Source organism: Arvicanthis niloticus, chromosome 1, assembly GCF_011762505.2.
Source record: "Arvicanthis niloticus isolate mArvNil1 chromosome 1, mArvNil1.pat.X, whole genome shotgun sequence".
Lineage (NCBI taxonomy): Eukaryota > Metazoa > Chordata > Mammalia > Rodentia > Muridae > Arvicanthis > Arvicanthis niloticus.
The window spans coordinates 103,947,281-103,969,389 of record NC_047658.1 but is presented as its reverse complement, the minus strand read 5'-3'; the positions used below and the strand labels follow the sequence as shown (position 1 = coordinate 103,969,389).

Genomic DNA, 22,109 nt, shown 5'->3' with positions numbered 1-22,109 from the left:
CAAACCCACATGTGGCTCTCGTGGCCCTGGATCTAGAGGTGATCAAAGTCTGAGGCTCAGCCAGCTTCCTAAAGAGCTTACCACCCAAGGTGAAGAGCTCCTCTTTTTCTTTAAGGAGAAATTAATTGCCACTGGCTGGGACCAGTGCCAGGTGTCTCATGACCTATACCCTCCAGGGAAAAGGATTCTGACCAGCCCATTTCAGAGATGAGAACACTGAAAATAACATACACCAGCAGACTGGCCCAGGGCTGGCCACTTCTACCATAGCTCCATCAGTCCAAAAGCCCATGGATCTCCCCTCTGCTGTGGAGTCCAGGCACTCCAATCTCCAGGTCCTGGGGTCACAAGGAGTGCACTTCTTCTTGTCTTCCATCACCAGCCCTAGGGCTCAGACCTTCCACAGTGCTTCAGGCCACCCATACCCCCAGATGCAGCCAGGCCCGCAGCTCTGCTGTGACTTCTTGCACGTGTCAGTACCAGGAGGACCGAGCAATTACATTCCACATCTGAATTTCTTCTATTTTCAAAGTGTTCTACACTAATTAGTGCTGTTAGCTCTAAGGATTAGTAGCCTCTCTAACAAGACACACGACATTAAGTGACTTACCTAATTATGTAAAACACAGGGATGGGAGAAGAAAAGTCAGGCTTCCCTCGGGCAGGGCTCTGGCCTGCGCTGCCCACTGCTGTACCTACCAGGCTTCTATTCTCCTGGCTTCCCAGAGATGGAGACAGATGATGTGGTCTGTCTACCTCTGGATAGGGGTGAGTGTGCCCACCTCAGGGTCCTCTTCAGTGCACCCCCCTGGCAAGGATCAATATCTGGATAAAAGATCTTCTCAGAAAGGGAACCTGCCCTGAAGCAGTGAGCTTGGGGAGGGTGAAGATGGTGCAGGCTGAAAGGATCCCCTCAGGTGTCCTGTGTGGGTTGGTCTTGTGCTTTATCTTTTGTTCTAGGGGTGTAGAGCTGCCGACAGTCATGTGTTGCTGTCCTCTGATTGGTCACCATCTGAGACAAAAAAAAAAAAAAAAAAAAAAATCCACAAGTCCAGCACACATTTGTTAAGGAGTCTGCCTTCTGCCAGGCTCACCATTATCTCCTGGTTCCCTGATGGCCTCTTGCATGCAGGGCTTACATGCTCTCCCTAACATTCGTCTGTCTGTGTATCTATCTATCTATCTATCTATCTATCTATCTATCTATCTATCTATCATCTATCGTGTGTGTGTGTGTGTGTGTGTGTGTGTGTTAGGACAACTTGTAGTGGGAGTGAGTTCTTTCTTTTCACCAAGTTCTGGGGCTCAAACCCAAGGTGCCAGGCTTGGTGGCATGCATATTTCCTGCTACCTAGCTCGCCGGCCTCCGATTTTTCTAAAGCCACCAGCTCCTTTCACTTGTAACACTGTCTTTCTCTGCTCCCAAGGCACAGCTCAGTTCTCACCCCCTCCAGAAGGCCTTCCTTGATTTTCTAGTTGATCTCTTCCCTACCACACCCCCTTCATGAACAAGACCGTGCCTACCAGGAGTCTCATGACCCCGAGTTAATTTTTATTGCTACCGAAGAGTGTTTCTAATCTGAGCCCGTGGCTTTTGTACACTGTGACCTTGTCCTCATGGGGTGCTTCTATCATCTGCCAAACACAGAGGGGGAAGGCCTGACAAAGTGAGGGACCTCCATCCCCAATCAGGGAGTTCTCGAGCACACTGGTCATTGTGCTATTGTTTTTATGATTGTAAATATTCCTGTTGCAGGATCTTAGCTTATAAAGTTAAGCAGAATGAAGAAAGTATAATTCACAATCTCCTTATGCTAAGACAGTCCTTAGAGCAGCGTGCTTCAAACATGGATGTCTTAAATATACTCTCTCGTACACGTACACACACACACACACACACACACATCTTTAAAAATAATCATGGATTATATTTTTAAGGTGAATATAGCTATTTTCTTTTTGTACATAGCACATGTCTCTGTGTGTGGCATGCTTGGGTGACAGAGTGTCACAGAGCAAACGCGCAACTCAGAGGACAGGCGTTAATTCTTGTCTTCTATTGTGAGGTAGGGTTGTTGATTGCCATTTTGACTGACAGGCTAGTGGGCTTGTGAGTTTCTCAAGAGACTATCTTGTCCCTGTTTCCTATTTTACCATAGAAGCTCTGGATTACAGACAGGAGTTACCCCATCAAGATATCTGTGGCATTTGAACTCAGATCCCCCTGCTTGCATAGCAGGTGATTTATCCACTGAGCCATCTCTCTTGCTTTCTTTTTTTTCTTACAAATACAACTATAAGTGACTCACAACACACCGGGAAATAATATGGGGCACACATACACTCTTACAATGCTGGACATTCACGAAGGAGGCACTTGGCCAGTCCACTGCCACAGTGCACTTACTGGTTCTCATGACCTGCTATCACATGACCTGCTGTTACACGTGATGAGGCCACAGATAGCAGTATTGTAATGTGTCATGATGGCAGCGTTGCATGCTCGGACAAGTATTTCTGTAGGATGGTTCCTTTGAACTTTGTGTGTTGTGTGTCTGTGGTGTGTGATGCATGTGTGTAATGTGTGCATGAACTGAGGGCTTATGACCCTTGTGCACTCAAAATGGTGGCTAAAGCGGGATGTTGGGCATTTTCCTGCCGTATTCTCTGCCTTGCTTTCGACAGGATTTCTCACTGAACGAGAAGCTTGCTCTCTGGGTGAGGCTGGCCGGCCAGTGATCTCTCAGGACCCGCCTGTCTCTGCCTCCCGGTACAGGGGCTACAGCCATGCATAAGCATGAGCTTGCATGTGGATGCAGGGGTCCAAACTCAAGTCCTTGTCCTCGCAGGGCAGGTGTCCTTACTGCCTCAACTCTCCAGTCCCAGGAAGGGCCCTAAAAGTGAAAGTACTGAAGGGCAGCTGATTCATGAATTCTGCCAGTATCTCCACGGATTCTGCAGGTAAAAAAATCAGGCACAATTTATATCTGAGCCTACATTGCAACAAAATATCACTTACTGTATTAACCCAATATGACTACAAGTCAGGAAGGTCTCTCTCCCAGGACCACACAGGTATTCGCCTTCTATCCAGTTCCCCTGCTCTTCCCAGAGGCTCGTGAGGACCGCTTTACATCTTTGCTGATGAATGCCCTGTTCTTCACTGATGCTTTAGATACTAAACCTTTCAAAAGAAAAGTAAATGGGTTAGAGTGACGTGTGTGTGTATGTATGTATGTACACACATGCACATACATGCATGTATGTGTGAACCTTTTCCTAGGAAAGCCGCCTAGGAGTCTGTTTTCTCCTTACATTCTGTGAAATCTGACTATGGAATGTGGGTCGTCAGGCCTTTTTGTAAATAAGCACCTCTACTCACTGAGAGTCTCACTGGCCTTTTTATTAGTTATAGAACTCTTTACATATTATGGATACATTCTGTTAGAGGGGTTGTCCACATTTCCTTCCCAGAGAATTGCTTGCCCTCGGCCTCCATCTTCTCATGGGTCAACTGATTGAGGCCTTTCCTCTAGTGCTCCTGAACTTCTGCCCCAGGGACCTCCTGCATACACAAGCAGAGGCACAGGTATATTTTCACCTGCCATAATAACAGGTAACACATGTTAAGCTGTCTGAAGTCAGCAAACTGTCTTATTTCCTGAATAGCTTGCCCAATTGTCCTGACTCCCTGCAGCCAGGAACTGAAGCGCTATATTGGTCACATCTTTAGAACCACACACTGCCAGAAGCATCTGGGCCTACCTAACATGGCTCCCCCACTGGTTATTTGCCTCTTTTGAATCAGCCCCACATGCCTTCATTAATGGTGATTTTAGGATTGGCTTGGTATCATTAATATTTTACCTAGCTGATTTTGAGCAAATATGTGTTCCCTATGAGAACTGCAGGGCCAGGCCAGGAGTAATGTGGCCCTTTTGGAATCCCTGTTTCAAAAACATGGCTCACTGTCTTGCCAAAACCTCCTGTGTGCCCTGGTATGAACACATATCTCAGGTGGCCTCTGTGAGCTGTAACTCCAGCTACAGGTTTGTCAGACCCAGTTGTGGCCTGACACCCCAGTCCCAGGGAAGGCTACAGGTCTATGGACCTCTGTTATTGATGACTTTCAAGCCAGCAAAGGAGAAACGGATTCCTTTTCATCCAGTGGTTATCCAACCAGCAGCTCCTCCCTAGGCTCCTCTGGTCAGCAGGTTGCCAGGGAGGAGAAGGCATCTTGACACTTGTCCTTCTGGACAGGATGTATAGATCACAGAGGGTCCCTGGGCTTTTTGAATACATTTGAACCTGGGCTTCTCCAACTCTAAAATCTGACTTCTCTGCTCGCAGCTCTTGCACCGTGACCCAGCAGTGGCCTGACAAGAGCACACAGCTCACAGCTTCACCACTGTCACTCAGAGGCAGTAGCAAGAGTATCCCGGGGTTGCTGCACCCAGTGGCATAAACAGGCTTCAAACAACAGAAGTATGCACTCTCTTCCATCTCTGGAGCCCAGTGTCTGAAGTAGAGGTGTTGACAGGGCTCTGCTCCCCATGTGCTCCAGTGGGGCCAGTGGCTTTCTGGTCTTTTGAGTTCCTGTGCTCCACATGGGGCTGGCTTGAGGCTGTGTGGCTCTCATCTTTCCTCTGTCCTCCTGACAGCCTCTTCTGTGTCTGGGTCTTCTCTCTGTGTATTATGGGAATATTTGGCACTGGGTCTAGGGTCTATGAGGGTGCTATAGGCTAATTTTACTTGGAACCTGTGTTTACAGCAGCAGAGTTTAGAGGTGGGTGGCCTCTTTTCAATGCATCATACAGGCAAGGCAGGGAGATTATGAAGCCTGCTCAGGATGCCACAGTTAGCAACATGGATGAGTTGGCCTCTGCTTTGACCACCTACCACCAGCTACTGTTGTTTCTTTCCCTAGAACAAGGAAGGCACAGGCCCCTCAACAGGAGAAAGCTCCGAAGACTCCGTCTCTCTGAACACCAAGATTCAGAGGAAACAGTGCGTCCTGTGGTTCGAACATTTAAAGCCTGCATAGTGGATACAGCTGGTGTTCTGGGGTCCCACCCTGGCAAGCACAGAAGGAAGAACAGGACCCAGAGCCAGAACTGTGTGGACTCATAGTCCTGACAGCCTCAGGCTCAACAGACATTTCCATCTTTGGCTGATGAAAATCTGCTCATCTACATCTGAGACCAATTTACTGGAAACTACAGAATGCCTGTCACATTGCCTCCTTGCACAGAAGTGGAATGTTTGCATGGAAGAGTACAGACAGCTACATACCTCTCGGTGCTGTAATAGTTAGATGTGTCAATCTGCATCTTAAGGAAGCAGCACCTTTAAATAAATGAGTCTTCTCAGCTAGTCCCCAGCCTGGAAACATGAGAACGCAGCCTTCCTCCTGCAGTGAGCAGATCTGCCCACATGGCTTCCTCAATGACACGATCAAGTTCAACATCTAGGCTGCTGCCAGACATGGGTCTCATGCCTTTGTTTTCAGTTACACTGTGCTCCACATGTTTGTACACTCAGGAACTTGGCTATGCCTGGCCTTTGGTTAGAGAACCCAAACCTTGAACCAGACACACACACACACACACACACACACGCACGCACGCACGCACGCACGCATGCACGCACGCACGCACGCAGCACACACACACACACACAGACACACACACAGACACACACACAGACACACACACACACACACAGACACACACACACACACACACACAGACACACACACACACACACACACACACTCCTTGAACTCTGTAAACAGCTCACATATCTACTCTGGAAAGTGGCAGGGGCTGTGCTCCTCTGCGGATCACCGTCCAGGGAAGGGCTACACCTCCCACCTGCCTGATTGTTCAGGTCCAACATTTGGTGTGAAGTCTTATGGGTAAGGGCACTGGAGTTTTGCCTTCAGGAGAGAGGGTGTGGCTTAGCAATGGCTGCAATACCTACAGTTTCTCAATATTATCAATAGACTCAACATCACTTTGTGCCAAGTACAACTTGATATCCTCATAAAATGATGCAGTTTATTTCAAAGAGATGACAAACTTTTGAGCTGGTCTCATCATTATTCTTAAGCCGAGGAACATAGTTGATGCTGTCATCTTCCCCTGCCATGCACCAGCACCTGGTTAGCCTTGAACTTGTGATGCCCCTGCCTGTGAACCTGTGATATACTCCTTTTCCAGAGTATGCAGAGTAAGAGTCTTGCATTACTACAGCCCACCAATTTTTTCTATTACTATTACTTTCACCAATCTCTTTCTTTAAAAAAAGTACTTGTTTAATGTGTGTACATGGTTTATGTGAGTGTACATAGGTGGACAAATGTCATGATGCCAATGTGGAGGTCAGAGGACAACTATTGAGGGTCAGCAGGTGTTTTACTCTCTGAGACCTTCGGCTGGCCCTTTCCCAGTGTTCCTTGCACAACTGAAGACTCTGCCTACTTTCCCTGTCCACATAATATGCATACAGAATGATAGACTATGTGCACAGTTGTGTTTGTAGGCATAGCCGGTTAGGTATGAAGAAGGCAAAACTGCCCGTGGAGACAGCCATTAGCAACAGATGCAACCACTGCAACTTCATGGCCTTTCTGAGCACACAATCAGAAGCCCACTTGGCACCATCCTGTACTACCTTCTCCCGCTTACCAGTATGTAGGACAGGCTTCTTCCTGTGAGGATGGAGAGAGGCAGGTAGTCATACAACATGCCTCTTACTATTCCAGGTACTCACCCCTACTCTCACTGATTGATAACTAGGCTGGTTCCATTTCCTTATCTGATAACGAGAATTTAGGTGTATTTATGACTGCCTTTATCCCTTGTTCCTTGGAGTCTGATCTTCAGGGATCTCTTGATAGTTCTGGCAATACCCAAGGCCTGCTCTTTATACCCTGGTGTCTCCTAGACAGGGACAACAAGGACCTTGGTGAGCTATTCCCAATCTTATCACCTAACTATTCTCCGGGAGTCAGAAAGATGCCTCCCCCTCACATCTCAGAAGCAGGATAGAACAGCTTGAGCTTTTGTTGACAGCCATTACAGCAAGGCAAGACTGAGAGGAGAGTGCTCAGTTCACAGAGGCCATCATCAAAAGGTGTGAAAATAACCAGGCTCTCTGCAGGCCAACCAGCTTTAACCCCAATCTCAGGATACCTTCCACCTTCTTCAGAATCACTAACAGCCACCAATACCCATGATTCCTCTTTCCACCTACTAAACCATTCTAGATTTAATCCCTGACAAATTTTCAGTGGCTCTGTCCCATCAGACTGAAGAGCATCCTGTTGGAGGTGGGACAGAGATGCCCAGGGTCCTGGTCTTCTGGGGAAGCTCTGGGACACAGATAACTGGCTTTTGTTAGCTTTTTGAGCTGGCTATGGAGGTGCTGGCCAGACCTGACATAGTGAAGTTGGAAGGTTTGGTACTGGCTGTACCTGTTGGGTTGCACCTGTTTCTATCGTGGGTCACAATCCTGCCTAAGACCCAGTTACAAAAGGCATGAGCAGAGTTGGGTTGAATGCACTGGCTTGTGTACAGAGGTAGTCTGAGGTCTGTGCTCATGCCCAGGACTTTCCTAAAGGCAGAGGAACTGCCCCCTGATTGCGGGGTACACACAGAAGTCACAAGGGGAAAAGTCGCATGGCTGACATCGCTGTATGCCAACTGTTGCCTTCTAGGTAAGACTTGAAGTGCAGCATTCCCCATAGACCTGGTATGTCTGGGACCTGCAGCCTTCCCTAGTTGGAGAAGTCCTGTGGACTTGGAAAGGATTGGCTGCTTCTGGCTCCAGGGATAAGTGAAGCCTGCTGAGGACACAGTGAGTGGCTCTTCCTAAGATCTATCCAAAATGGCACAGGAATCCCCAAAGGACTGACCCACCTGATGCAGTGAATGGTGTTTGGTACATGTCATGCAGAGCCTGTGGGGAATGCTCTGATCCAGGACCCAAGAGCCAGAAAGATGGCTTCCAAATGTGGTCAGCGGTGGGACTCTTAGTCCATAGCCTTTCTCTAAGAATTGACTCCAGAATGTTCCAGGGATGGCTTGAGGCTAGTCTTCCACCAATTCCTCTAATATGGGGCTCCTTCAAGAAGCCTTGGTGCACTGGGTAGAACAATCAGCCAGGAAGGAGTCCACAGTGAGGTACTTCCCAGGAGCCAGCTGAAGGAAAGGACTGTAGTCAAAGCTCCATGCCTGCCATCCAGGTTCACCACACAGAACCTGTGGTGCACAGTAGCTGCCTGTATTCCAGAAAGTCTTTTTTTCCGAGTGGTCTAACATGGCGACAGAGAAGAGACTTACTTCAGTGAGAATTCTCATACCCTGGCAACTGGGAAAGGTCCATCTTCAGGACACCTGGTTAGGCCAGGCTTGTTGGTGTTTACAGTGATGGACTGGCTGCTCAGCCTCAGGTACTCACATGGGCTGATCCTGAACAATGGAGGGTCTTTAGAGCCATCTCTGCCTGGTGGGATAGCCTGGATGCAGAAATGCTCCTTGACTCCTAGATATTGGAAGGCAAGGCCCTGGCAATTGTCTCATGTTCTACGGGGACCCTCTCTCAGCCAGGCTAGAACCCAGCTTCCCACAGAGGACCAAGAATGGGAGGTTCTTGAGCCAAGTGCCACAAGGAAGGCCTCCTGATAGACTCCACTGTAAGTCACCCCCTAAGTGCCCCCCACCCCATCCCTGGCTTTCAAAAATCTCACAGGCGCACCACCTTCTTGTAGCCATGCCAACCAAAACATGTGGAAATAGTAGTTCTGCAGAGTGTCAGACACCACAGGCCATTTGGACACTGGCATCCTCTCCAGCTGGGTTCCAACTCATTCAACAAATGGACCTGAAGGCACACATAGTTCAGGCTGCATAGCACAGAGACTTGGGTTGCCATGTCCTATGTGCATAAGTAGAGAGATACTAACCATTCCTAACCCTGTTGCTTCTTCCTCTGGCTTCCATCTCACTCTAGTGTCTGAGTCTCTTGGAGTGTCACACATACCTTGCTGTGCCAGCTCTGACACTCCATGGGACTGGGTGGGAGCTGCTGTCACTCAGCACCCCTGGGTGCATTATTCCTTTCCTGGGCCACTAAGTCAGAGATCATGGCAAGGAAAATGTGGAGGCTCCACTCTGCATCCTCAGTGAAAATGGGTTCCCGGTGAGGCCCACCACTTTAGTCCACAAAATGTGCCTCACTCGAATTCCCCACCTGGCACAGGGCTTCAATAACCTAGAAGTTGGCAGGCTGAAAATGAGTGTTTAATAGGAGGGTTTGCTTTCTTCTAAAGGCTCCCAACAGCGCCAGCACCGTACTGTACAGGATCGATCTTAATTACCGTCCATGTGGAATTTTCTTCTTGTGGCTCTTTTCAGTGGAAAAAAAAAACATTAATGAGAAACTTTAAAGGCTTGTTAACAGTGTCCTCTCATCAATCAGAGGTGCTGTCAGGCTGGGCCCTGCTGTCAATTTGCACCTCATGGCCCAGCATCTACTTCCTACTTCCTCATCCACTCTGGCCCCCAACCCCACCACAGATCCTTGTTGGAGAGGCCCTGTGTGATGGAGGCCAGGCATTTACCATCTGTCAGCAGCTGGAGCCATGGGGTCCTGGGATTCCGAGGCCCCCAGACGCCCGCCCTTGGTCACCTGGAGCCATGTCTGGACTTACGGATTCTTGCCTTGACTTTTGATAGACATTTCCTCTTTGCTTTAGACAGGCAGGCAGGCAGGCAGACAGACAAGACAGACAGACATACAATAGGACTAGGAAGGAGCCTTTTGCAGACTCTCACTTTTTTCAGACTGTTCAAGTGATACTGCCAGGAACTTGATTCTTCAAAAAATAATTTTTTTCCTTTTGGTTTTTTTTTTTTTTTTGGTTGCTGTTTTGGAACATCTTCCTATGTAGTTCTTCCTAGCCTCGAACTTGCTAGGTAGACCAGGCTGGCCTCCCATTCTGCCTCTGCCTCACAAGTGTTGTTCTTTTAAATTTTGTATGTAAGACACAGGTCTTCTATATAATTCAGTCCTCTAAGTCACCATCCTCCCGCTTCTACCTCACCAACAGCTGCAACTTCATCCTGTGTGGCCTTCTGTGCTCTGCATGCTCCAGATTCTTAAATGCAAATGTTTAACAACAACGTTTGTGAAAAGAAAGAACAGACAAAGATGGCATGGGGAAGTCCAAAGAAATTTAGTTTCCTACCCGAGGGCCTCTACCCATCCTCTGATATATTTATGAGACTCACACAAACAAGACACACAGGGGCCCAGACTTCTGCCAAGAGGAGGAAGCTGCAAAAAGTTTAGCTTCCTGAATGGACTTTCAGAGAAATCTTCAGAGTGAAATAAACTTCTCCTTGGGTCCCACATTAAGTGTGCCTATCACCCCAGAGTCCTATCATGCATTGTCTGAAACCAAAGCACCACTGAGCTGTCTGGAATACTCTTGAGGAAAAGGAACGGTTTCACACAGATTCAGTGCGGAATTCTCTTGTCACTCTGATAGCATTGAGGTCTGAGCTTGGGCCAAGCCCCATAGAGCCATTTTGTTCTTGAAGACTAGATTCAGGGTTACAGTGAAATCCGTGTAGTATTTTACCTAGTTGTGGATGACTGCAAGAAGCTATTCTAGAGATAGTTCAAAACCCGTCCATGGCTCCAGACCACACCTAGTGTGAGTTTTGTATGAGAAGGCTGTCCTGATGTCAAGGTCTCAGTATGACTGTATCAATGATAGGCACACTAGGCCCCTTTTAAAAAGGGGGACTTGGGGCAAGAGGGAAGTAGTAGCCTACAAAACCTATATAAAGGAGAGAAAGGTCTACTGGAAGATATCAAGAAGTATGGATCTCCAGCACATGGCAGAGCCCCAGACAACATCCCAGAAACTCTCTGGTAGGGAGTTAAACATCCAGTTACCTTCTAAGCAATTCTTTCATCTCCCCTGAAATACCCACTGTCTGTACCTCTAGAACCGCAAAGAATGACCCCTTCATTCTATAATGCCTTGGACAGGAATGTGGCTTCCAGATCCAGGACTGACCTTTCTCCAGATTAGAGCCTCTCTACTTTGGGAAGAAAGTAAGTCAGACTCATATTCTTGTCTATTCATCCTTTGGTAAGGTCACAGGGCATGGGTTAGTGGGTGGCATGTGTGCCCTTAATAGGGACGAGACTGGGAGAAAAACACCCCCTTCCAAATTTCAGCTTCCTTCACGGCCAAATCCATTTATCTATTCTGCTGCCTGTGATGTCTGAGCCTTTGGTCACCATGGTTTACTGAGGTGGCAAGGTGACAGGGTAGCCGGCAGAAAGTCTCGTTGCAGCAGCAGCTGACAGGCTGCACAGGCCTCTGTGTGAGCATTCAAAGCATAGAAGCTCAGGGCATGAAGGCTTCATAGGTGAGGGGGACCGGGGGCCAAGGCCAAAGAACACAGCTTTCTTGTTTCAACATTTCTTTTTATTTGGAAAATATTTTTGTAATTCTTTATGCCTTTCCTCTTCCTCTCATTTTCACAAGCTGCGCTGCAACCCGGAGCCAGAGCGGCTCCAGGCGACCGTGCTGGCGTTTCATGTCAGCCTCTGCAGAGTTTATCCTTGGAGCAGTACACGGTCACTGCAGTGAGTCCTGCTGCTGTCAACGGCTACCTCGGGGCATCTATGAACCTGTTATGACAGCGCAGAGGAAACCCTCGGAGAGGGGAGCAGACACGGCTTTCGTATCGCTCCAAGGGCAGGCCCAAGCACACCCGCTCATCATTCCAGGCTACCTGGAACTGCCAGGTTGCCCTTGTGGCTTTGATGGGGTTGGCGTCCCGGCCGCATGTGGCTGTCCCATGCTGGGGGTTCGGCCGTGGATGTCTGTACAGCCCCAGGCTCCTCTTAGAGCCTGGATCTATTTGGAACTGTAGAGATCATAAGGAAAACTCCCATTACATAGGCCACCTAGGCACTGGAGGTCTATATACAAGGCACTGGCCTGATGGCCCACACTGCAGGGTGGAGGACCTGCGCAGAAACAGTTGACTTCGACCCTGATGCCCACCTTCCAACTCCTCTGAAAGCAGAGTGCAGGCTGGGGTCTCCACAGCACACTGCAGCCACAGCGCCCTCTGTTGGAACACCTACATACAAGGCTCTTTGAGAACAGGCAGAGGACACAAACATACAGTGACTTCCTAGTGCTGGAGAGTCACCAGTGTGGCATTACTCTGATACAATTACCCCAGCCCTTTCTGTGAGTCTTGCTGGCCCTGTCAGACAGAGATGGCCCTTCTAGGAAATGAGCACAAAACACCCTGGTGAGACCAGATGGAAGGAAGCCAGAGTGCATGCCCAGCCCTGTCCTGAAAACTTGAGTTATGGGGCTCACCACATAAAGAAGACCCACCTTGCTCTGTGATGATAGGTGACGACCAAATTCACAAAGTGCGGTATTGGTGATGGCCCTGTACAAAAGTACCACAGTGTGGCTGAGGTAAGATGAGGACATGATAAATTAACTGGGGAGAAAGGCCTGAGGTTTGTTAGTGTGGGTGTCAAGGTAGCAGGCAGTACCAAATGCACCGAGGAGGGTTCCGTAGAGGCTGTGATTCCATGTCACATGACATGAGTGGCCCCTGCTGTCAGAGAGGAACCATAAAACCAAGCTCTCCACGACACAGTTGGTGGTTTGTTCCTCCAATCACATGTTGCTTTACTTACCCATACACCTTGCTGGGTTTCCTCTCACTTTTTGGGACTAGCAGACTTTAAAGCTGGGAGGATGACATAATTGTAAAGCACCACGAGGTGCCTCACAGCAGATCCAGAGACAGTCTCGGGCACTGGTGGCAGCATGAGCTGAGGAACTGTATAACCTTGAATGCATGAGATCAACACAGACTGCTGGGACCTTTACAGGTTCCTGGTCCTTGTGGCTCCCAGGAGGGACTGTGTGTGTCTCTTCCACCTACTACTAGGAACATTCAAAAACAAGGAAAGAAAGGGCAGCTGGAATTTGGGGGTGATCAAATGCTGCTATTCAACACTCCAAACCAGTGTTTGAAAGATGGCAACTTTTTTTTTTTCTGCTTAATCATCTTGCATCCACTGTGGATACAAGGCACTTTTCTGGCAGATGGGGAAGCAACACTGAGGCCCTCAACAAAGCATTCACTTGCTAGCCTGTCCCTCCCTGCAGCCAGCAAGGGAGAAACTGAATGGGGGTTGCCACCTCCACAGGGTAAGTGGCTTGAAGGATGAGTTGGGGGCCCTACCAGGGTGAGGTCAGCTGTTCAGTGTGGACAGTCTGGGTGTCCAGCTGTTGCCTGCAGGTGTCAGATGTGTCTCCCCTCACACAAAGGGACCCTAAGGCTCAGCAGGCCTTTCTCACTCACCCCCATTTTAATGGGCATTAAAAATAGAACAATAACCATGTCAGAGGAGGGAACTGATGACATACTCGAGGTGGGTCGTCTGAACTCATTCTGCTGTAAAATGTAGAAACAAGAAAGGGCAGTCACACCACGTCCCCCAGGACACATGCAGCTCTTTTAATATAGTGGTACCACCACACATCCGCTTCCAACACTGCGGTACATCTATGTGTCATTCAAACGGTTACTCAATTTCGGCCACAAGGCTTGGAGCTGGTAGACTCGAAGGATGACTTGAGCCAGGTCTCAGTCAGACCCAAGTCCTTGGAGGCTGGCTGTCCAGTCGGGATGCCCTCGTGGGCCAGAAGCCACTCTTTCACAGCCTGCCCTCCTCCAGAGTAATTGCCGATGGTACCGTCACTGCGAACCACCCTGTGGCAGGGGATGAGGATGGGGACCTGAAAAACAGATGTGTCACTGTCAGTATGGGTCTAGGCTAGGTTTCTGTGCTATGGACAATGTCCTGCCTGTGACTGTCCAACACCATCAGGTAGCTCTCCAGTTAGCAGGCTGCTGGCATGGTAGTGATGCTGGTTGCTTCAGTATCCCTACTTTGTACTCCACAGAGGCCTGGGGGGTATCCTTTGGGGTATGGAGGAAGAACACCTGCTCTGAGGTGTGTGTGGGATATGGGATTCTTTATGTCAGGCTTAGGAGGAGGATGCCTGACTACATTTGGGAAATGATTTATCAAGTTTACCTCCGGAAGTTAAAACCACGTTTCTGAGTTCTACACAGGAAGTAACATTCTCTGTCATTGCCAAGCTGTAACCAGAATCTTCAAGGACAATGGCAGGCCCAGTTCACCTAAGAAGTTAGCAAATCATAGCTGAGGGGTTGCTGCTGTCCACCTTCTGATTTTTTTAAATAAAGTTTTATTTGAAAACAACTATGCCTTTGGCTATTATATGTGGTTGGTTTGTGAAGGCTCAAAATACTCCCTGGTTGTCCTTTACAGGCAAAGCTGGCCAAGGTTGCTTATGCCGTGTCTGTGTATTGGGCGTTTGTCTTTCCCTTCCCTTCTGCAAACATGGAGTCTCACAAGTACCAGTGTCTGTCTTCCCCTGGACACACTGCCATTGGCAGCATACCCAAGGGTGGGTATGGTCAGTGGGTTGCTCTATCCCAACAAGGCCTGTAGACTAGAAAGTCCTTATTAGGGCTGCTGCACCCTCCCAACTCAGATGGCCTGAGGTACCAAAGGCAGCTCGCCAATCCTTAATGGTGTGAGTCAAGCTAAGTATGGATTCTTTTCTACTGTAACATATGGATTTACTCCAAGGGAGGCCCCTTCTTAGTGGAAACAAGCATCTAAGGAGACGGTGAGGCAGAGAGTACCAAGGATGATGATGGCCAGGCACGTGTATGCTTGGACTGTGGTGTTGCTTATGTGTTCTGAGCCATTCGCCCAGTCACCTGCTATGCAAAATGTCGCACCAAACAAAGAATTGGGGGAATATATTCAGTGTTTCTTCTTACTGACTCTGGCAAGCTCAAAAACAGGGGCTTGTAACTCATGAGCCCCCTAGTAGCAACTGTCTCACCATTTCCCTGACCTGGCACTATGCAAACCTGTAGACATCTTGGTATCCAAAAGATCTGGATGCCAGGTGCTCATGGGGACTGGGCTCCAGGGCAATGTTCATACCAAAGGGACTCTGATGCTCAACCTGTAGCCACAAAGTTGAGCCACCTTGTCCAGGCTTCATTCTTTGACATCCAGTCACTAGGATGAGGGGATTCCTATTTCTGCATAGGAAATGTGCTTACTTCAGCAGTGGTCCACAGGGGACTGATAACTGTCTGCCTAGCTCACTAAGCAGGTGGCTGGGCTATATGGACTGAGGCTCCATGGTCCACCATCTGCGGAGGCTGACAGCTACTGGGGCCCTTCTGCTTTGTGGATAGAGACACTTCTGGCCTCACCCACTCCCACCCTGCAGAGGAGGAAGAGATGAAAACAGATAGCATGTCTGCAGAAGATGTATCTGTACTCCGATTTCCTTCAAAGAAGGCCAATGTGTGCATTAGCCAGGGTAGTCAGAGGTGGCAGGGCTGGTGAGGGGACCTCATCCTGGTGGCAATCACTGGGAAAATGTCAGGGCTGTGCCATCTCCTCCTATCTAGTGTTCATCCTCATAGCTTTATTCCTCACTGGTTCACTGGTTACACTGGGCAACAATGTAAGAGTATGACTATACTTGGCTTGGCAGGAATGGCTGCACACCTGCCCTGGCAAGGAACATGTCTTATGTGCCTACTGCAGAGAATGCTGCGGATTCAATGGACATTTTGGCCCTGAGATCCTAATGGGTAGTTCCAGGAAAGCTTTAACCAGAGGGCTAAATGAGGGCTCACACAGCCACTGTGGTGCCAGCATCCCATAGAGCTTACTGTGACTGGGGCCCGGGGAACATGGGTTGTGATGTAGCAATGGCAAGTTTCAGTGAACACAACCTGAGTTCTGGGCATCTGCTTCAGTGAGCTCTGGAGGTTCAGGGTTCATTCTGGAAGGTTCTGAGCTGCCCTGACACATGCAGATAGTAGGTGTGTAAGTCTGAGGTTATCTCAGGTGTTCTGCTGTGGTGAGCCAGCTACTCCTGCAGGGCTCCAGTGGGAGGACTGCACAGGTGCTGCTGGGTACCACCTATGTCCCTCCCATCTTTCTTCTCTCCTCCTTTCCCTGTGGCTCAGAATCTACCCATGATGCACCACTGTCTTTTCTATCTACCATGACAAGTGAGTGGAACATAGTGAGTCGCTTCTGGCCAGCTGATGGTCTAAAGGAAGCTGCCCGGCACAGATATCTAAAATATTGAACTCATTATCTCAGAAGTAGTGCATCCTACGGTTGCTGCTTCCTTGCTGCTCAAAGTATTCATATGGGCAGCCATATGTGCCATGGTCACCACCATGTCTTCTCCTCACTGTTCACCCCCTGAGCCCAGGGTGCTCCTTGTTGGCGTGTAGCACACATGATCCAGCAGATGAGGTCACCCCAGCCCTCACCCCTGATAAGGTGTTTCTTGGGCTTGATGTGAGACTACCTATGTAGCCAGCCCCCTGCAGTCCTCCAACACCTCAAGTCAAGGGCACTGAACCCATGTAAAAGCCACTTGGCTGTTAGGTGGCAAAACCAGTTCTAACCAGCAGGAGTCTGAAGCTGCCTGTCTTCCTGATGACTCCCTTGTCAAGTGACTGACACGGCAGTGGGACCCCGTGGAACTGAGGATCACTGAGGTTTTATAAGCTTGGGAGATGAGGGGTGTGATTTCCAACCTCACAGATATTATTCTGCTTTGACGCCGAGTTTGGCTATCAGGATGACATGCACAGATGTGGTCTGTGAGTAATTTTAAGGACAACTGCCATGAAGACCAGAGGGGGAGAGAGCTGACTATGCAGATCGGAGCTGCATGGGATGAGAAGTGGAATTCCAGGTGTGTGTGTGTAGGACAGCATCTGACCTTGATCTTGAAAGGAGCCATGAAAGATGTTGAGAATGGAACATTTCTATGACTGATTTCTTAAAAAAAAAAATACAGTAGTGATGCAGAGTCAGAAGACTGTGGGAGATGATACCAACCTTTGTCTTTGGTTGGCGCAGGTGTGCCAGTCAACCTGGTCTCGCCGATATCTAGATGTACACTCCACCACTCCACATGATAGGTCATCCCACTTGACTTTTTCTTCCCTCTCAAAGCATTATGGGATTCTAAAAGGGAGTACCATACATACCGCTCTCTGCTTCCTTCTGTGGATTAGTGCTGTGTTGAGGACCACTGGCTCAGGATGCACTGTGGACTGGTGACTTGCTCACATGCTCACCTTTAGAGATGGGCCCTGCTTCATGTCGGGTTAATAGTAGGTATTCAGCCATAAGATTTACTGGGGCCCCATGGCCATATCTGAAGGACCTGTATCATTGCTGCCCTCTTCTTGAGAGCCCTTGTTACATGCAACGCAATTGCTATCAATACGCAAAGAGCCCATGGTATTAAAGCTTCATTGAAATCTTCATGCTGCGAAATCTAATTTGTCCAATACCTGGATCCATCACTCACACCAGCCCTTTCTCAACTGCTATAAAACTTCCAAACCCATAGATTTGTCTCCAACAAAAATAACATGAAGGAGCCTTGCAATCAATAATGGAATCCCTCTGATTCTGGTACTGGCTGAGTATTTTTTTTCCAACTTTGCCTTTGTTCTTCTGGGCAGAGCCCACAAGGGAGAAAGCTTGTTTTCACTCGCAGCCTCATCAATACCTAAATCCTGGTGAACAAGTGACACCGAGAAGTTGTAATCAATAGCTCCCGGTGCGGTTTTTTCTTCTGGTCAAATGGTTCAGCTCCGCTGACAACCCTGACACTCAGAACATGATGCTAAATCTTTATCAACAGCCATCTGGGTGAATGGCAGAACAGGACTCAGGGGTCATCGGTGCTCATGGCAATCTGCGAATAAACTAACTCCTCAGGAATGTGTTTGTTTAGAAAAAGGTGGGAAACTCCCTGAGCTTGTATTGATTGCCTCTGAACTACATTTAGCAAATTGTGTCTGAGGATGTGGCAGAAGGGGGTTCTCTGAGCGTGTGTGTCAGGATGGTGTTGAGGGGCCTCTGGCGCTGGACATCCCTGAAGCAGAGTAGTGGCTTCCAAAGACTGCCTAGTCTCCTGACAAGGCCAGTGAGTCCCACCTGAGAAACTTTAGAGAAGTTGAGTTCCAGGATGGAGGAGACTCCCACCCTACAAAATCCATCTCCTATTCTTGAAGGGGATAACCCAGCAATGGGCAGCTGTAAGAACACAGCATGAGGCCATGGTTACCGTGAGCCACCAAAGGAATGATGCAGGACAGTTTCCAGCGACGGGCATTGTACAACCTCTCGTTCTCACAGCACAAGTGGTGTCACTTAGGCAAAACACAAGCACTTTGTTTTCTATGAACTTATTCCAACTTGGCAGCACTGGGGTAGAGGAGACACATACAGCCACTCCAACTCGGCCCTGTTGTCAGTGGGGTGAAGGACACCTACCAAGATGGGCACCAGGCAGAGCTTACCACTGTCCAGAGCTTCTTTCCCTCAAGTCTCAGTATCTCCTCATACAGTTTCTGGTGGCGCATGATGGAGACTCACCACAATAGTGCATGTAGTATGGCTACCAGTGTGCACACTGGGCAGAGGGCCTTGTTCTTACAGCAGAAATGTTAGCTGTACTCAGAGCAGAAGCTGTGGTGTTGGTGCCCAATGATGGGGCCGTCTTCATCTTCATCTTCATGTGAGTATGTACAGGAAACTTTTGCCAAACAGAACAACTTGGTTTCCAACTTAACTTTACTGTGGATAAATCCCAAGTCTTGCTGCAAGAGTGGCCTGGGAAATGCAGCTCCACACCTCTTCCTTAGCCTTGGGAGGGATTCAGATGGGGGTGAGGACAGAATAGTGCAGTAAGACCTACTCTACTCAGAGGTCAGGGTGTTTAAAAAAGTAGCTACTGGGATGCAGCAGAAAAAGGTAGAAACTGTCTTGCCTTTCTCTGTCCTTCTGGGGCATTGCATGGAGTCGTAGAACACACGTATTGGAGCTGTCTCTTTATCTACTGCCAGATCCAATGCCTCATGGTCTGGTACATTGATGCATGACTTTAGGCCCAGCACTCAGGGGGTAGAGACAGATATCTCTGTGAGTTCTAGCCTAGTCTACAGAGAGAGTTCCAGAACAGCCACATTGCTATAACATAACCCCCCAAAGAGGTACAGAATGTTCGTTCCTCAATGTCCCTTCCAAGAGAAGTATGCTTCTAATCAGGTGACTTTTTCTATCATGTTGGGACCCCGCATAGCTTTATCACCATTACAGCACACACATACTGCCACTGGGGGGTGGGGGGGACTGCTCGAGACATTCAGGAACCCTGGAGGCAATGTGGATTCTCCCGGAGGATTGTGTGATGACATGACTTCTTACCCACACAAGGCCCACAGGCACGCAGGGCCTTGGTCTCATCCTTGGTTGCGTTGGCCCTTGGCTGAGCCAAGACACCCACTATATTTGTGGAATCATGGGGTGTCTCTAAAAGCATGACCTTCTTGTGGGATGGGAACCTGGTGCTCAATCAACTCTGACAGCATTGTAAGAAGAAAGATAAACCAATGCTGACGAGTTCTGGGGAAAGAGCCTTTTCCTGGTGAGCTAACACCCAAGGACAGTAGAGGAAAAGTGTCACATCTTCTAGGCTCATTGTATCCAGGGAGATAGGGTTGTACTATTTCACCAAAACCATCTCAGAAGGCTGGTGCCACATGGCTCTTGTCTTCTGGATGTGCAGCTGTATTTCCAGTGTACGGAAGAAGACTGCTACTCAACAGGCACCCAGCATGGGGACTATCTGGTGGGGAGTAAATAAATAGCCTGCTGTCTAGTCTGCTTGCCACTCTCCAGGCTTCTTCCTCTCTGGTAGGGGCTACTGTGACAAAGAGCTCACGTGGCTGGGACACAAAGGTCCCTCTCACAGCAGTTGCCAACCCCACGTCCTGATCCCAGCCACATAGTTGGTCTCTGAAATACATTTACTCAAGTGACACTTGGCTCCCCAGGTGGCTTGAAGCCCTGAGATGCAGGTATCCAGCCTGCCGCCCATCTGCAGAACTTACCGGATTGCTTCTCATCGCTCCTCCTACTGCACGAGCCGCTTTGGGGTTGCCTGCCAGGGCTGCTAATTGCTGGTAAGAAACCATTTCTCCGAATTTCACAACCTTCAGCAGCTTCCATAACACCTGTCTGGTGAATGAATCTGAAAGAAAGAAAACAGAATGACGTGATTTGGACAAACGGCTCCAGCAGCTCGGATATAAATAGCTGCCAGTCCCCTAGCAGGAAATGCAATGGCACAAATAGAACTGTTATACTCAATTAAAACACGGGCCTCCACACAGTGCTCTGTCACCGTGGCACAGGCAAGGAGACCTGAGAGTGAAGCAGGCACAAAGCAGGCAGGCCTCGGAAGGCTTCCCGCATCTTTAATTTCCTTCTAGCTTCCTCACGTTCAGTGTGGGGCTGTGTGTGATGCTCTTTCTGTGAACAGGCAGGCAAGCATTTTGCACACAGTTCAATTAGCAGGCCCGGGGAGTTTCTGCCGGCCCACCTATGTGGAAGCCTTTTGGACTGCTGGTTAATTTCCAACTTCAGTTGAGATGGAGGAGGACATATCTAGGGACTGGATGGAACCCTTCTGTAACCATCCACACTCAGCAGTGAGGGGGGACCATCTCTTGTGCTGTTGTGAATGCCAGATGCCTCCACCAGTATGCCCAGGTTGTAGAGTGACCCTGGCTGCAGGGAGCCCTATTTTCTTTGACGAGCTATATCAAGTGGGGTCCATTTTGTGTCCTGTAGCAGAAATGATTGGGGCAAGGCATGGTCAGCTCCTTTCCCTTGATGCCCCTGGGTTTGGGAATCATTCCCTGCATGTATCTTGAGTAAGGAATAAGCCCAGAATACAAGGAGGAATCTGGTACAAATGGATTCCTATTGTCTTCCAGAGGAGACACACTGGATGGGGAGCATGGAGGCCAAGCCACATCCTCCATCCCTGGGGACAACAAAGGGGAGGGTTGCATGGGCAGGAACGACCCTGGGAATGTGTACCCTCAACAGAGCTTGCCACACTTGGTGCCAAACTGGCAGAGTGTGATTTGGTCCTTAAAGGGAACACATGCATGTTAAATAATAAAAATCACTTCTTAACTGAAGGGAATGATAATCACTTCACTGGAAAAAAAAAAACCCAAACCCTGTTTAGTCTTTATTATAACATTAAGCAAATTAAACATCAGCATAATCCAGGTGATACTAGAAAAGGGTCATCGAAGAAATTAACTTTGTTGTTCATTAATTTACATGGATTAGTAGAGGGCACAGACACGGCGAATGCGCTCTAGTTTTTTATGATATAATTTCAAACTGTACAGCATTTGTGGCAGGAGGGTGACTTTGGGGTTAATCAGACTGATTTGTCCTTTTAATTGCTTTCTATTCAAAGAAAATTCATTAGATAATGTTCTCTTCAAAATTCATGAATCAATTTAACTGAAGAAACCGCATTAACGGCTCTGGGTTCATTAACAGGCGAGGTTTGAGTGGCTGGGTGCTGGGAGGGTTTCCTTAGGCAAACAAGCTCTGTTTACTGTCTTGTCCTCTGAAAGGGGCTTGAAATCACCTTGCTAATCATACTTATTGTTACTGTTGTCTGAGAAAAGGAAAGGAAGTGGGCAGAGGAGGAGAAGGAAGGCGGAGAGCTGCCTGGGGAGGGAGCAGTAGAAGCAGTCTCACACAGTAAGAAGCAGAAGCAGCCTGGGCATCCTCAGAGGGTGTAGACCTGGTGGGCTATCGCTTGTGCTGCAGCCTACGGACAGGACTTTTGCTGTTTTTTTTTTTTTTTTTTTTTTTTTTGTTTTTTTGTTTTTTTGTTTTGTTTTGTTTTTCCTAGAATAGACTAATGCTTTAGCAAACCTGATGGGATTAAAACAAATCTAACTGGGTTCAGTGTAACTGTGAGAAACACTACACAGTGGAGGCTCCCCACCATAGGGACACTGACCAAGGACTGTCAGGTCACCAAGCATCTTTTGCCACAGGTT

At 48.5% G+C, this 22,109-nt stretch overlaps 1 protein-coding gene across 4 annotated transcripts in view; it reads right to left on the bottom strand.

Moving 5' to 3' along the window:
* Positions 1–13,562: 13,562 nt before the first annotated feature.
* Positions 13,563–22,109, bottom strand: part of Mgmt (O-6-methylguanine-DNA methyltransferase) — a 227,567-nt gene continuing 219,020 nt past the window's right edge. For 3 of the 4 annotated variants that reach the window (XM_034513841.2, XM_076912304.1, XM_076912305.1), the window contains 2 exons: positions 20,124–20,263; positions 13,563–13,864 (listed from right to left, as the gene is read on the bottom strand). In XM_034513841.2, coding sequence (XP_034369732.1) covers positions 13,655–13,864; positions 20,124–20,263 — 350 coding nt within the window. In that variant the 3' untranslated portion in view covers positions 13,563–13,654. The remainder of the gene's footprint in view (positions 13,865–20,123; positions 20,264–22,109) is intronic. The other variant, XM_076912306.1, reaches the window with a different exon arrangement.